A 17446-nucleotide genomic window follows, 5' to 3' on the forward strand; every position below is an offset into this window, starting at 1 on the left:
TACACTTCAATACACCATTTTTACCCACACTATCAACATGCACACAAAATGCTTTCAAAATTAGTTCACAGATAAATAACAAAACCTTCATCGTTAAGCAAAGCAATCTTACTTTCTAACGAAGATAGCAATCACGACCTCAAATGCAACCTTCTTCACCGCCTCCGACTCTGACTTCACATCACAATAATTGCTCTTCTACATAGTTTAATTTTTGGAGGGAGAAACAGAGAGAAGGGAGTTCGATTGTTTATTTTCTTAGAGTTTTTAGTAATTCTCTGAGTGTGACATGGGTGTTATGGGTATTGCATAAAGGGATTACAATGTGTATGGACTATGGAGGGGTCTTAGTGAAACGGCGTCGTTTTGGTGTGAGATGACTAATATGTCCTGTTTTGAAAAGCTACATGCCACGTGTGCTCCCGTAACAGCCAGGTCAATGCAACAGGAGCCACGTTAGACTTTTTCGTCGAATCCAACGACATCACTTTAACAGGTGGGTAAATTTGTCCAGATTTTAGAAGAATCAGAAACATGAATATATTTTCTAATCCTTGAGATGAAAATGTTTGCAAAAAAAAGGTTAGTGACTTATTTATCATTTTTTTAATATTAAGTGTTTGTTTGTGTGTTATTAAATTGATAAAAAAATTTAATAAAAAAACTTTTTTATTTGTTAGTGTATTTAATAAATTTCTAATAATAAAAATAAAATTACTAAAAAATATTTTTTTAAAAATTTATAATTTATATTTTTTATGTAATAAATAAATAATATTTTTATATAATTATATTTAAACATAATTAATAAATAAATAAATCTTTTTACATTTCATATTCAAACATAAAATTATTTTTTTTTTTTATAAGATCTTTCGAAAAAACAACTTTAAAAAAAAGATCTTTTCTCTAACATTCGCTCAAATAATTCCTTAATTCTACTAAAATGAAATACAGAAAAAAAAAAGAAAAAAAAAGATATTATTACAGAAATAGAAATAAGGAAATAGGTGAAAGAATCGAGGCAGTAGCAGCAGCGAAAGGGAACAGAGTGGGTCTTGTCGGCTTCAACCAAACACGACCTTATCAGCGATCTAATTCGATCTACGCTCTTCTGCTCTTCTTTCCCCCCTTCCTTTCCCAAACCCTAGCCTACTCTCAATTCAACTTGGTACGCTTTCTTCGATTCTCATTCTGATTTCATTTCTCTTCTCTCTCTCACCTGGATCTACTCTCTCTCTTCACTTCTCTATTTTCCTTTCATTTTCCCTTCTTTTCCTCTCCAGCAAACTAGCACACCACTTACAAACTTCTTCAACATATGGCTTCAAATCAGATTCAGTCATCTACTACAATTCATGCAGGTTTGACTTTTTTTGCCCCCTTTTGCGCAGTTTTCAGTTAAATCTATATTTACTCAAACGTAGTTACAAATGCAAATTACTTTCAAGCCTACCTCGGTATCCCCAATATGCTTACTGTGGTGGATTTCGAATGCGTTTCTGTTTAACTGGGATTGTAATTTCTGGATTTCTGACCAAGAAAGAAGTAGCACACATCACTAGTTAGAACTGCCACGTTGAGCTACAGCTGAATTTCAGTGATATAATCGGATTAAAAAAAGGGATTTTTAAGTCAGCGGCTCTGCATTGTTTCTAAATTTCTTTTTAAGGGAAAACAAATCTGGAAGAAAAAAAAAAAACGGTTCAAAACCCCTTTTGTTGTTTATTCATCCTTTTACAGGGGCAACTAATGATGCTTTATACAAGGAACTGTGGCATGCCTGTGCTGGACCTCTTGTCACTCTTCCTCGTGAAGGGGAAAGGGTTTATTACTTTCCACAAGGTCATATGGAACAGGTAAAGGTTGCATGGCCTTGAGTTATTAATTTCCTGCTTCAATTCCAGTGAGATGTTTGTGCTTTTCTAAGTCTTGCTTTAGCTGAAGTCTTGGATGCTGTAGCTTAATTGTTCTTTTATCAGTCCTTGAAGATTTTATTGATGTTGACTAGGCTGAGCTATCACCTATGTTTATTCATTTTGAAGAATGACTAATCTTGAGCTATAATTCATGCCAATTTTTTGTTGATTACATGGATTTTGTGGTATTGTTAAGTTCAGTTCCCATTCTTTTATTATAGAATTCTTTTAGTCTCTTACCTGTGCCGTTTATTATTATATAGCTCGAGGCATCTATGAATCAAGGTTTAGAGCAGCAAATGCCTTCCTTTAATCTTCCATCTAAGATACTATGTAAAGTGGTCAATGTTCATCTTCGGGTGAGTTGCACTTTTCCTTTTCATTTGGAAATTGGTCAAGTTATATAATGATCGTCATTCACTTATCAATTCATCATGCTTGTAGGCTGAACCTGAAACCGATGAAGTATATGCACAGATAACTTTGCTTCCTGAAGCAGATGTTAGTTCCTCTCTTATTCTTTATTTGATATTACTTTTATAGTTAAATCTTTTTGGTTATTTTGATTCTATTTCTCAAGTCCCTTTCCTATTATGATGTATTTTGTTTTGGTTTCTCTCCTTTTTTTCCCCCTCTCATATTGTGTTTGTCCCCCCCTCTCTTTCTGTTGTGGTTTAGCAAAGTGAGGTGGTAAGCCCTGATGATCCTCTGCCTGAGCCACCAAGGTGTACAGTCCATTCATTTTGCAAGACACTTACTGCTTCTGACACCAGCACCCATGGAGGTTTCTCTGTTCTTCGAAGACATGCGGATGATTGTCTGCCACCACTGGTTTGCATCTTTCAACCTTTTTTTAAAAACAAAAAAGTAAACATAAAAGTTCTTTATTATGATCATATTTAGCCTCCTCATAATTTCCATATTTTGTTCAGGATATGTCTCAGCAACCACCATGGCAAGAATTGGTTGCAACTGATTTGCATGGGAATGAATGGCATTTTCGGCATATTTTTCGAGGTATTAAGTGGTTTATATTTTTCATATTTCCTTATTTGAAAGCATATATAAATGGGTGGGGTCTTTGACACTCATCTATCATTTTGTTGATCAGTCCGTTAAGTTCCTGAATGCACAAACTAATTTGCAGGGCAACCAAGACGCCACTTACTGACAACTGGTTGGAGTGTCTTCGTCAGTTCCAAAAAATTAGTGGCTGGTGATGCATTTATATTCTTAAGGCAAGTTGTTTATTTTAATAGGGGAAGTGCTGTTTCTTTCTGAAGGAGCAAGACAAAAATAGCTTGCATTTTTCATTTAATTTTGTTGTTTTAGTCATTGTGGTTGGTTTTTGTTCCATGAATTACTCTAGGGGTGAAAATGGAGAGCTCCGAGTAGGAGTTAGGAGGCTCATGAGACAGCAAAACAACATGCCATCTTCGGTTATATCCAGTCACAGCATGCATCTCGGTGTTCTGGCTACTGCATCTCACGCCATTGCCACCGGAACACTGTTTTCAGTATTTTACAAACCCAGGTCTTGTATTTAGCGCTATGAAGTTATTATTTGTTGTAGTATGCTTTTAATTCTTGATGTTGGTTTTTTCAGTTTGTCATTTTTTCAGAGAGATTGGTGTACCATCTTTTAATTTGTAGTTTTTAAAATTTAAAATTTTTATTTTATATATGATAGGGATAGGGATGATAATTTTATTTATTGTCTATTACTTTAATGACTATAAGCTCTGCTGATTATCAAAGTTTATCTCAGAACAAGCCGGTCGGAGTTTATTGTGAGTATCAATAAATATCTTGAAGCTCGAAATCATAAACTCTCAGTTGGTATGAGATTCAAAATGAGATTTGAAGGTGATGAGGTTCCTGAAAGAAGGTGCACAAGCTAGTTGCTTTACCTTTTTTATTTTATTTTAACTTTAGCACGTCATCCTGTCTGATAAACATTCCTATCTTGTGAATACAGGTTCAGTGGGACAATTGTTGGCGTTGGAGATAGCACATCATCAGTTTGGGCTGATTCTGAGTGGCGATCGTTGAAGGTTCAATGGGATGAACCATCGTCAATTTTGCGTCCTGATAGAGTTTCTCCATGGGAATTGGAGCCACTTGTATCTACCACCCCAGCAAACTCCCAGCCAGCCCAAAGAACAAAGAGATCGCGGCCTCCGATCCTGCCTTCACCAATGCCTGATTCATCAATGCAAGGTATCTTGCTCTTACACAATTTATTCAAGCAAATGTTATTCTTTTGCACACATTCTTATCTTTGCACCAGGTGTATGGAAACCACCAGTTGAATCTCCATCTTTCTCCTATCGCGAACATGGCCGAGACCTCTATCCATCACCTAAATTCAATTCTAATGCAGCCAAATTTCTTGGTTTTGGCGGGAATATCTCTGCACCCAACAAGTCCATATATTGGTTGAATAGGATGGAAAACTCTACAGAATCATTTTCACCTATAGCACTTAAAGAATCTGCTGAAAAGAGACAAGGCACTGGAAATGGCTGTAGACTCTTTGGAATTCAGTTACTTGACAATGCTCATGCAGAAGAAAGTTTGCCAACTGTCACCTTGTCAGTAAGGGTAGGTGATGATAGGTCTGTTCCATCTTTGGATGGTGAGTCTGATCAGCAGTCTGAACCATCAAATGTTAATCAATCGGATATTCCTTCTGCAAGTTGTGATGCTGAAAAATCATGCCTGCGGTCTCCCCAGGAGTCACAAAGCAGGCAAATAAGAAGCTGCACAAAGGTTAGATAGCATAACTTGTACTTAATGTTGGTGTAAGACACATTTGTTCGCTTTCCATTTAGAATCCTTGAACATTCTTGACATTTTCCCTTTGCACTTCTTTAGTTAGCTGTAGGTTAATTATTTGAATGTCTTCATCATACAGAATTGTCTGATGATTTGTAGCTTCTGATATATTTTTTAGAATGATTCTGCGTTGATTGACAGCATTTGACACAATGAATACATATTAGTATGAGATTGGATTGAAAGTTTTTGACATTGATACGCAATAAAACTTCATTCCTAGTCCATTCAGAATCATGATCAAATGGTTCAACTAACCAAAATATTTTAAATGGAATCCACATATTATCGGTAGTTGAATATTCTCTTAGGTACTTATTCATAAATGCTACAATAAGATCGTTGTAAAGCTTCTGCTTTTTGGATGATTCAATTCAATCTAGAGGTTCATCTTTTTTTTTTTTCTTCCTAGAATTTGCAAAAAGGGTTAACTTCCTCCTTTTTTACAAGATGGTGGTGCCTGCCTCAATTTGTTTAATGAGATTCTTTTTGATAAAATTCTAATATCATTCCAGGTTCACATGCAAGGTATGGCTGTTGGAAGGGCTGTGGATTTGACAAGGTTTGATGGATATGAGGATCTGCTTTGGAAATTGGAAGAGATGTTTGACATCAAGGGTGAGCTCTGTGGATCTGAAAAGAAGTGGCAAGTTGTCTACACTGATAATGAAGATGACATGATGATGGTTGGAGATGATCCATGGCTGTAAGATCCATTGGTGCTAGCTTTTTACGTAGAATAATATTTTTGTCACATATTATTAGGATATTTGTATGTCTATGTTAAACTCTAGCTTGCTAATTTACTGCAGTGAGTTCTGTAGTGTCGTGAGGAAAATTTTCATCTACACAGTAGAAGAGGTGAAGAAACTTTCACCGAAAATTGGACTTCCAATTAATGAAGTGGTTAAACCAAGCAAACTGGATGCTGAAGCAGGTGTGAATCCAGAGGATCAGTCATCCGTTGTGGGGCCTGGTTGCTAGTACTTCTAGTAGAAAAGCAAAACTCGTCGCTATATTACAATAAACATCAGAATGGAAGTGTAACGCGAGAGAAATTAGATGAACTTGACAAGCACTTCATCATGGACTATAGGAGCCACTACTGGGTTTACTCTGTTTATCCCAAGCGGCATGGCAGCATCAACACTTCCAAGCAGAAGACTGGTTTGATACTATGCTGTTTGATCTGCCTGGAAAGATAGGCTTCTGGTATTTTGGGCACTATGCTTCTTCCGTGGCTTAGTTTATGCCAATGGTTCATGTTCCTAGCTTATTCAGTTTTGAATGCTCCCCGAGCATTAAGAAATCAGTCTGTGATCGAGTATCTTAATACACATGCTTTGGTTTTCTTTTCTGCTTCTTGAGTAGTTATCTCGATGTATTGTATGTCATTTCTGTATATAACCTTCTGTAATCTTTGAATACTATTTAATGTATGTATAACAAGCCAAATTTTCATTTGAATTATCTCAGATCAGATAATTGGTAGTATTTCTTTCTATCATTATTTCAAAATTGATGAATTGTACTTTAAAACGGTATATTATGGGTATGAATGTATAAATATTATTGCCCACAATGAAATTGAGGCCATTTAACAACTGGTGAATGATGATGATCCTTTCTGTACAAGAATGTGGGATAAAAAAAAAATACTATAAACCTCAGCACTTTAGCCACAATAGAATAAGTTGGTTTCAACACCAAATTAAGATACACTCTTCAGCAGTTATAATCATTCAGAGGGTCTCAAGAAAATGTGCAAAGCTAGTGTACTTGGGCTCCCACCCTAGCTCGGCGCGCGTTCTCGAGTTGTTTAATCTCTTACCTAGAGGATCATCGGTTCCTACCAAAAGAAAAAAAAAAAAAAGTAAACCAAGATAAATTGTGATTATGATTCATCAATTACTTTTGATTTTCAATCTCAACTGTTCAAAATCAAACAAGTCTTTACCTGTGAATTTCTCAAATCTTTTACTAAATTTCCCACTTTGGTTGACTAGATCCATCACTTCCTGCCTGCCATGATGTAGAAAAGGTGTGAGAGTCTTCCAAGAAATATGATTAAACAGGAAATGATGGAAACAGTTAACACTTGTGAAAATGATGAACAAATGTGTGAAACTTGAAAGAATAAGCAAATTATCAAATGAATAACATTTTACATAGTCTCAAAGTAAAGGGAAGCTTTGTAACCTGGATAAAGGGTGGTTATCGCAACCCAAGAAAATCTTTCTGCGACATTTCTTCTTCAAGATTGTAATCGAAAGGGAAGCTGCATCCTGGTTTCCATGCCGACATATTTTTCAAAACAAAATACTCATCTTTTCAAAATGACAGCCAATATATGGAAACATGGAAAGGAAAAAAGCAATTTTATGGTTTGAGAAAATACAACTAGGAAACAAAATACTCAAGTACAAAGGACATAAGAGAGAGAACATAGTGGAATAATCTCAACACTTGAGCTGCTAAAGCCAAATAATATCGAGCTTCGATAATCTAGCAAGTATAATAAGATGATGCAATGACATTCTGACCTCATAATGTATAAGATTCAGGATGTGGTCAGGTCGAGATTCGACAATCCCCTTCTCTAACCAATAAACGTGTGCGCCTCTATCTTCTTTGTTTTAAAGGTCAAGGTAGACATCAAGTGTAAACATAGAAGAGAAAACCACCGAGACGAAAATGATCTTTGGGATCAGAGCAAATAGAATACCGAAAACTGAAAAGGATATATAAAGTCCGGACAGCCTTACGACAGAGCCGCCGAACTCCAGCACAACATTTTCAGCTTTAAGAAGGACGTCGGTCCTGGGGCTCCTCCCAAATGGCACAACCGGAGTATCCTACAAAGAAGTAAATCAAACCTTGGGAACAAGACACTTTGGCACCATCATTCATACACCAGAAGATGCGGAAGCATGATTCTATAATTATATAAATCCGAAGACAACAAGGAAAAAAGTGATGCACAGTTGCAGAAATGAAGCAACCACAAACAGATTCAAACTTGTAGATGTGATATGTAAACAATATCAATATTATTGATTCAAATATGACAAGAAAAACAAAAAACAAGCAGCAAAACAATGTTTCCTACCTCATCACAAAAGCCATTGTCGTTACAATCATATGGAGCAGAACTTGATGTAAACAGAAAAGCACCTTCGCCGTTCCAGCACAAAGCAGCTTGCCTGATTGGTTGACAGTTCACAACACGTCAGTTCGGAACTACACCTTGTAAACTGATTTAGTTTCCTTCTATTTTAAGTATGTTTATGTTTTTTATGAAGGATATACATAAGTATCACATTCGAGGCCCTTGTCAAACTCTGAAGAAGAACAAGAGCTAACACACATAAACATTAAATTTACACTTTCTCAGTTTTGTTTTGATTATATAGAAATAGCTCTAACATACAACTGATAAGATATTTACAGATATCTCTTTGGGAAAACTCTTCATATATAAGAACACCGAAAACAACAGTAATCATGCATGACCCACAATAATTGTTGCTTTTTTGCAAGTTATAACATAAAATCAGGGAGGGAAATCAAGTGTAACAGTTGAAGGCTTGAGACTTCTCACATAATTCAGCACCATTTTATGCAAGCATGTTTCCCACGTAAATTAAGTTTCCATAATGGCATGTTTTCCAATAATCCTTGTGAACGAAGTTTGAAATTGCAAAGCTTTAATATTTATACAAGAAATCTAGCAAAACAATATAATCCTCAAAGAAGCAATTTTCGCATCTAAAATACTTGTCTGTATTTCATATATATATATATATAGTCAACAGAAACATTAAAGCCTTGTGATTATAGGGACTAAGAACACCCTACTTAGCAGAAGATTGTTCACAAAAAGGGACTTAATTCACAAAGGTGCTCAATATTTCATGCTAATCAACTCTGAGATTGCTCACCTTAGATCACCAGGGTAGTCTGCAGATTGGTAAGGTGGAGCACAGAAAATCACATAAGGGAATTTGTAGTCTTCTTTTGTCCACTTCAAAGAGGGACTAATACCCAATTTAATCAATTCTTCATGATGATTAGTGGTTACAGTTTGTCCAAAAACTTGACAACCCGGATATTCCTGCTTCGGTCGATACAAAGTAACAAACACATATCCATAGAAGCATATTGATAACAAGGATCAAAATTCAAATCTTCGAATCTGGGCTACATTTAAAGACAGAAATACAAAGACATTGGAAGAAAACACAAACACAGAAACATGTACATGCAAATGTTTCTGTCCCGGTATGAAGTATATCAATTTTCTGTCCACCCCAAAATCGGGAACAGCGGGACAAAGACAAAAACAAAGGCAAAGACACAATTTTTATGTAATATATGTGTCTTTGTCTAGATTTCTGTCTCTGTCTCCGTCTCTAACTCTCAATATCATATATTTCCTGTCATGAGACAATTATCAAATACACCAACATCATAGCTACAAATAAAAGTACATCAAATTTATATAGACAAGAGACATGAAAAGGAAAGAAAAAGAGCACCTCACGCCATTTCTGAGCAACCAAACGACCAAGAACACCAGGACCAACGATGAGAAGGTCGTGTTGTCCAATTGCATGAGAAGGGGAAGACCCCAATTCTTGACTGGGAACAGAACCATCTTCTGCCGAGACCTGAAAATGGGTAGCACTAGCCATCAAAGACAAAGATAAAGATAAAGTTTTTGACTTTAGCTTAATACCCCAACTTGGAGTAGTGGATAGTGAGGGTAACAAGTTTTTGGACTTAGAATAAGGGAACCCAAAACGTTGAAACTGAATTTGAGTTTGAGTGTGGTGCATGCAGAGAGTGATGGAGCTGAGATGAACGATTGATCTCAATCCCATCTTCATCAAAAACAAATTTTTTAAGTCTTTGATGTTATCTCAATTCCCGAGATTACATTTTTTTTGGGGGCATAACTTGTGTGAACCACCAACCAATCACAATGTCCCGTAACCAACCGTAACCAACTTAGATTAGTCGAGTGATGAATTTAGTCGCCCATTTCAGTAAGCATTAGAAATTCGAATTTTATCTTGCACACACAGTAATTTATTGGTCAACCACAGATCTTTAAATAAAACTTAGATTCGCAACAAATTAGTCACAAACTTATAGGATTAGGAGATTCCATTTAGGAGTGTTCAAATCTAAACCGATTTAAATTAAATCACTCATCTGATCCAATTCAAATCGAAAACCGATTAAAACCATACTAATTCGGATTTGATTAAATTCTATTTTTTGCAAATCGCTGAATCGGATCAAATTTCGGATCTACTTTTTATAACCGATTCAATCCAATCCAAACCGCACAATGTGCTATAATATTATTATTTAATTATTATATTTACAATTATATTTATATTATGTTCAATTTTTTATACATTTTTATATTATTCATGTATTATTATTATTTAATAAATATTTTATATTCAAAATATTATTTACTTATTTATTTTAACTAACCTATAACTTTATTTCTATTGTTATATTATCGTTGCCTTTTTAAAATATTGTTGAGATTTGTTATATCATTGTTGATTATTTAAAATTTAATGTTGAGACTTGTTATATGTATTTAATTTTTTTAATTTATAAAACCGCAAATTCAATTTAATCCAAATCGCTTGAAATTGGATCGGATTGGATCGGAATTTTTTTTAAAACATCTAATCCAAACCATACTGCAACTAAAATTAGTGTTCAGATCGGATGAGTTTTTTACTTAAAACCGATCCAAACCACATTGCAAACATCCCTAATTATATCTATAACAAAAAAAATCACAATGTCACGTTTCCTCTTTACTACTAGCAAAGGTGTGGCAAAATGCATTTAGCTACAGTTTGAAATGTGGTCGATAATAAAAGACTATAGTACTAAAACATTAGTCATTAGAAAATGGGAATAAGCAAATAATAATCAATAATTTGTAGAGAATATATATATAATAATATATTTAAATAATTAAAAGAAATAAATATATAGTTCTGCATATTAGTACAAAATATTTACTTACTAGTACCAAATAAAAGTGTTGCTTTCAATACCCTGAAGTCAATTCCACCTAATTGTTTAAAAACCAATCAAATTGTAGCACTGTATGGATAATAATTTTTATTATGACTATTTTATGATTATGAAATATGAATGATGTAATATGCATCAATATTCCATGGCCTGTACATTTATTTATATTAAATGATTCCGAAACAACAGAGACAAAATTTTCCGTTTATTGACTTTCATTTTGGGCATCACTTTTAGTTTTGGTACTATTTATCTTTAGACCCTTATTAAAGTTTAAAAAAAATTGAATAAACTACTTTTTTTTATTTACGAATGTTTAAAAAATTGATAAATTTACTTATGAAAAAATAAAATTAACGTTATATTTATAAAAGATGAGTTTAGATGAATAAAATTATCTAAATATTAAAAAATTATCTAAATATATTAGTATATTAAAATTAATAATTAATTTTAGCGTATACCTAATATTATTATTTTGTTAATGTATGATAATTAATATTGTCCGATATTTAAGTACATAGAAACTTTTGGTAAAAATAATACAAATTTACTCACATAAACACAAGCTAAGTAATAAAAAAAATAACCAAATTATACATGATGTGCATTAAAATATAACCAAATTATAGATGCATGTATGAGAATCAACATCACAAGGGACAGAGACAATATGAAAATGTTTAGGTTCACCTGCCTTATAACAACAATAATAATCTCTTTATCTTGTTGTAGCTGTCCTTACACTTCAATGTTTCTCTATCCTTAATGGAAAAGACAGTGCCAAACTGCCAATTACCATGGTGTAAAGCAAACAACCAATCTCACTTGTCACCCAAAATACGAAAAAAGATAAATAGGTCATTGATCTTTTGGTTTATAGATATTTAAATTTTTAAAAATTTAAAAATATATTTACATTTTTAATTTTTTCAAAATCTAGATACATCGATCTTTTTGTTTATTTAGGTCTGTCAGACCTAATAGAAAAATCAAATGTGGCTTCCATTATCTTAATTTAACCGATATACGGATGCACATGTGAGAGAATTTTTAAAATAAGACAAATTAGACCTAATAATCAATATGTCCAAATTTTGAAAACGTCAAAAACTTAAATGTATTTTCAATTTTTCAAAAACTTAAATATCTGCAAACCAATTAAAGGTCAAAGACCTATTTATCATTTTCTCTCCCAAATACATTGTGTGTAACATGCATTAGAGTTAGAAGTATTTATGATTTTTTTTAAATATCTCTAACTTTTAATTTCACTCAATTTTGTCTCTAATATTTTTTATTTATTTAATTTTATTCTTAACATTTTTTATTTATGTTAAAATTATCTATGATAGTTTTTTATTTTGTTCCTAAAATTTTACATGAAATTAACCTTCAAAACTAATTTTGGCATAAATTAAAAATACTAAAGATAAAACTAAACGTTTGGATACTTTAAACAAAATTAAAAACATTAAAAGATAAAAATTATATTTTATCCTGTATATTATTATATAATTTTCACACAATAAGTGTGATACAAGACAATTGCAAATCAATTCCTATAACATTACCATATACCACATAATTATATTGGTGTTCATTGTGTATCATTATATTCCAACGCAACTTAATCATATTGTATATACTTTTATTATAGGTCTCACATTGAACTATGATATAATTTTTTATAGTATTTATAAATGAGAGGTAATTTTTGCTATATAAACTAACTTTTAAAATTAAATTTATTCTATTTAATATAATAGGGTCACCACAAACTATATTTTGATAGAATACTAAATAATTAAGTGGCAGAGATAATCCGTAATCAATATATCTTTATAACCAATATTGCGGGTTTATTTTTTAGGGCATGCAATTTAATAAAGAAGAAAATCTTTTTAAGTGGAAGTGAAAAATTGAAAGAAAAATTTAATGAATTTAAACATTTTAACATAGATAATAATATTTTTGTGAGAAAGAATTAATTAATTAACTTTTTTTCAATCATTTTTTTATAGTTTTTTAAATATAAGTAGGAATATATATATATATATATATATATATATATATATATACAAGAGTCCAATTATTATGTAAAAAAGCCATTATTTTCACACTTGGTGATGATGTCGGGGGCATGCAATCTTGAACTTTCATGGCTATGACCGATTGAATTGATTCTATTACTTTGTCATTGTCACACTTTGCTATAAAAGAAAAGCAAAATCAGAATGGTACACAAAATAAGAATGAATTATTTGATGTCAAAAAAGATAGGAGAATAAATTACTTGGGACTGCCACAAACTTTTCATAAAGATGGTAGAAAAATACTGTGCCTAAAGATCAATAATATTCTTGGACTGGCAAATATATTTTGTACGCTACAATAAAGCTAAAATTTGGTCCTAGCTTGTCACAAAAGTTTAACACTTTTTCCCCTAACCATGGTGTATATGTTAGGTTAAGTGTCTAATCTTTTATTTCGAAGATAAATAAATTATTGATTAATTAAAAATATAAAAATATTATTTCTTTTTTAAAACATGAGATATATAAATTGTTTTTGGGAATTAATTTTATCTTTATATATTTTGAACGACGAAAGAATTTAAATATTTTATTTTTTAAAATGTGAGATATTTTATATTTTTAATTACTCATAAAGTTTAGAATTTTTTTTAAATTAAAAAATATAATATTTACCAATTTAAATAAATATATAAGTATTTACTGAAATATATTTAGAGTCGTATCTCAGATGCAGTGGGGAAAACCAAAAATCAAACGTATCTTGGATGCAGTGATTCCATTATGTGTAACGGGACTCGCGGATCATATCTCGGGTGCACCGAGATATGCTCATATTCTGACATGGGGCACTGCGTCCGAGATACGTGTAAGGAAGCAAAACAGGGGCACTATATCCGAGATATAGTCAAGATTATAATTAGAGTCTCAGCACTCAAGATATGTTGTACAATAAGTCTATTTATAAAGACCGTTCCAATACCTCTCCTCACACAATTCACAATCCATTCATTTTTTTGTCTTCTTTCGATTTTGCTCTGATGGAGAACAATCAATACTTTTGTGGTGGTTTATCCGAATGAGATAGTCAGACACGGTGATGAATGAGTGATATTTGAGTCGGACAATACTTGTGATGTTGCGTACTTACGGGTTGATACCCTGGATGCGCTAAAGACGATCATGCTGCGTAATATGGGAGGAGTAGGAACAAAGGAGGTTGGGAAGATTGCATATAGATTTTTGTATGTGGTTCCGAATGGTGGGTTTACGAACCGGTTATTCTGGATAGATGGGGATCAGTATGTGAGGGTCATGTTCGACGTACATGCGCGACTGATGCCCCACCGTATGATGGAGTTGTATGCTGTAGTCCGAGATGTAATTGCTGGGGATGGGCTGTCTCCTCTGGGTCCTGAAGTCGTGCCGCTCGAGGCGACACCAATCCATTATGCCCAGCCTCATGATAGTGCCGATGATTCTGACGGTGAGAGTGATTCCACCTATGTTGCCGGGTCTGAGTCGTCAATTGATACAGTGTCAGAGGATGAATTTGTGCCGGAGACTCCCAGTGGCAGCGTTGGTAGGTTTCTGCTACCTCTGCCTTTGGCCATTCCTAGATTGTCGGATGTTCCTAGCCTTTACCAGACGTTGAACTTGGATGCAATGCACTCGGACGATCTTTTGAACGCTGGGGACGGGGAGGATTACAACACGGATGGTAGGGGTGAAATTCCGAATTGGACATAGGTTCAGCAACCGATAAGCAGTCCTACTGGTAGTGAAGAACTACAGTATTCGACGGAATCCGGAGTATAGAGTGCTGGAGTCATATAGGCTAAAATATCACTGCCAATGCAAGCAATTCTCCAATGGTTGTCCGTGAAGTCTTCGTGTGGCATTACGAAAGAACTTGAATTACTGGTATATTTTACATTATATTGTGGATGCATTAGACTCTATACGTTTGTTTTTTGTTTAGCATGTTGTTGACACTGGATTAATATTCACAGGGAGGTACGTCGGTTCGGTGGATCGCATACCTGTCTGTTGGCAACGGCTATTGGCAGCTATTGATAAGAACAGAGAGAGTTTGCCGATGTTGCGAGTCACCCATTGTGATCGTAGGGCATCCGCTTTTAGCGTAGAAGACATGGAGCTAGTAGATGGTTGGTCACAGACATCATATCGGGTTCGTCTTTTCGAGCGTACATGCGATTATGGCTTGTTCCAGTCATTGCATTACCCATGTCGACACGTCCTGGCGGCATGTGCAGCTGTGAGTATTAAGTGGGGTCATTTTGTGGACCCTGTGTACACCATGGTACGGTGCACGCTTGAAGCCCAACCAAGCCATGAGCAGGAAGGCATCAGGTAGGCCGGTGTCCACTTGGATCCGGAATAAGATGGATGCCATTGAGCGTGCGGAGAAGAGATGTGGGCTCTGCCGCGGAGAGGGCCACACTAGACGTGGGTGTCCCAATGCGCCCCACTCGGATCCATGACGACGCATGCAGTTTAGCGTTTAGGTCTTTTTGTTCCAATGTTGTCACTTTAATGTACTAATTGTTATTAAATGTGTTTAATGTGTAATGAAGCATAATTTCTATATAACTAGTTACCTTCGATTGTTATGAGACTATTTTTCATCTATAACATTACAATATTTAAAAAAAAGCATACAATATATTTATAACATCAGATATTGACTATATCTCAGATGCAATACCCCTATTTTGCTTCCTTACTCGTATCTCAAATGCAGTGTCCCATGTCAAAGCATATCTCGGATGCAGTGTATCCAAAATGCTCTTTTGTTTATATCTTGAGTGCATTCGGGATATGACCAGCGCGTCCCGTATCACAAATCAAGGTCACTGCATCCGAGATATGTGTGTTTTTTTATTTTTTTCACTGTCCGAGATTTGACTCTAAATGTAATTTGGTAAATACTTATATCTTATTTAAATCAGTAAATATTATTTTTTTAATTTAAATAAAAATCCTAAAATTTATGTATTTTTGAATTAAAAAATTAGAGATAAATTTATTTATTTTTATTTATTTATTTATTTTCAGAAAATAGAACACGAATTTAATGCTCTCTTTTTCCACATCTTGATTGAATAAGAACCACAAACATGTGGTAGGAAAATAGATAAATAATTTGGTAGAGAATTAAAACATCATAAAAAGCACATCCTCATGAAATAGATTTGAATGAACTACGCTCAAATTTTAAGGATAAGTGTTTTTTTGGTGACTTAAGGATAAGTGTTGTATATACGATTTTGAGTTCAACTGAAATATATAAAATTTTTAGTCAAATTAATCTTAAAAGATATAGATTAATTATTTATTTGGATAAAATAAATATACTACTTATATTAACAATTATTTTTGTATGTATAAAATAAAATAATACTTCCTCAACAACTCAAAATAATTATTAGAATAATACTATATTACACATTTACACCATAAATTAAGCGAAGTTGTAACTGTTTTTTCTTTTTTAGTTTTTGAGGTACAAATTCAACCCAAATTTTTTTTGTTATTTACGGTATTTCTCAATCTAACAAGTCAAAAACTAATCTATTAAATTAGAAAATACGGTGAACAAAAAAAATTAAGTATGCATATTTATTTTCCCTTGTTTTGAAATTTGATCGTTAATCTAAGACCAAATTAACTACCAAATTCCAAGTTCACATTTCTAATTCAGGTCCTCAAAAGATGGAGTAATAAAATTCATATACTATTTTTCATCATGTGATCCAATGTACCTTCCCCACCAACCAAACGATGCACTTTTACCAACAATATTCTTTGTATATTAAAAATGAATTACTAAATTAACTATGATATAGATATTTATATATATTAAAATAAATAATCAGTCATTAAAATAATTAAATATATCAATGTAAAATAATTATATATATAATAATAGATAAATAATTAATAGTATAATATTTTTTTAATAGAATATCAAATATGTATTTCTATAGTCACAAAAAAACACACATGTTTATACGAAATGACAAATTAATAATTAATTTTTAATGTATAAACAATACAATTGTATTTTTACCGTATCCAATATTCATGCTTCTCCTTAAATAGATAGTTAGATAAGTTAATATGTTATAATTTAGAGATTATTACATATCCACTAACCTTTTATTACATGAGATTCTTGCTCAACGGTGTTGTCAATTTTTTTTATAAAATTGTTTAAAAAGTAAATGTTATCATATTTTAATTAATATTATTAGTATATAGTAAAATTATTTACATATGCAAAAATAATTTTGATAGTTAATTTACTAAATTTACAACATTTTGAAGTGAATCCTCCTCACTTGTAGTTGTAGTGGTCATTTATAGGCTATGTTTGATTTAAAAATTTAGAGATGGTTTAATTAAAAGAAAAATGACCTACCTACTATCTAGTAATATTTATTTTGGTACGTAACACTTTTTATTTTTTTTAAAAATTTCGTTAAAAAATATTTTAAGAATATTGATTAAAAATATCAAATATAAATTCTTTTAATGTATTTAATACATAAAATTTGT

At 32.8% G+C, this 17446-nt stretch overlaps 2 protein-coding genes across 5 annotated transcripts; one reads left to right on the top strand and one right to left on the bottom strand.

Annotated features, from left to right (window-relative positions):
* Positions 1-934: 934 nt before the first annotated feature.
* On the top strand, positions 935-6224 carry LOC112795773 (auxin response factor 1). 4 transcript variants are annotated; one of them, XM_025837919.3, is made up of 14 exons: positions 935-1171; positions 1287-1364; positions 1744-1859; positions 2183-2278; positions 2364-2420; positions 2598-2750; positions 2852-2936; positions 3067-3157; positions 3289-3453; positions 3688-3807; positions 3898-4139; positions 4210-4691; positions 5273-5463; positions 5570-6224. In XM_025837919.3, exons 2-14 carry the CDS (start codon positions 1322-1324, stop codon positions 5739-5741), a joined length of 2013 nt encoding a protein of 670 aa, XP_025693704.1. In that variant the 5' UTR covers positions 935-1171; positions 1287-1321; the 3' UTR covers positions 5742-6224. The 4 variants fall into 4 exon arrangements, with proteins under 4 accessions (XP_025693704.1, XP_072089936.1, XP_025693703.1 ...); XM_072233835.1 differs by having other exon boundaries at positions 1008-1171; positions 4228-4691; XM_025837918.3 differs by having other exon boundaries at positions 1009-1171; positions 5552-6224.
* Positions 6225-6283: 59 nt separating this feature from the next.
* On the bottom strand, positions 6284-9735 carry LOC112795774 (uncharacterized). Its single transcript, XM_025837921.3, has 8 exons — positions 9296-9735; positions 8699-8871; positions 7867-7960; positions 7502-7612; positions 7301-7390; positions 6957-7042; positions 6715-6779; positions 6284-6606 (listed from the first exon to the last, which is right to left on the bottom strand). The coding sequence occupies exons 1-8, from the start codon at positions 9644-9646 to the stop codon at positions 6500-6502; spliced, it is 1077 nt and encodes a 358-aa protein (XP_025693706.1). The 5' UTR covers positions 9647-9735; the 3' UTR covers positions 6284-6499.
* Positions 9736-17446: the final 7711 nt, after the last annotated feature.

This window comes from Arachis hypogaea, chromosome 4 (assembly GCF_003086295.3).
Source record: "Arachis hypogaea cultivar Tifrunner chromosome 4, arahy.Tifrunner.gnm2.J5K5, whole genome shotgun sequence".
NCBI lineage: Eukaryota > Viridiplantae > Streptophyta > Magnoliopsida > Fabales > Fabaceae > Arachis > Arachis hypogaea.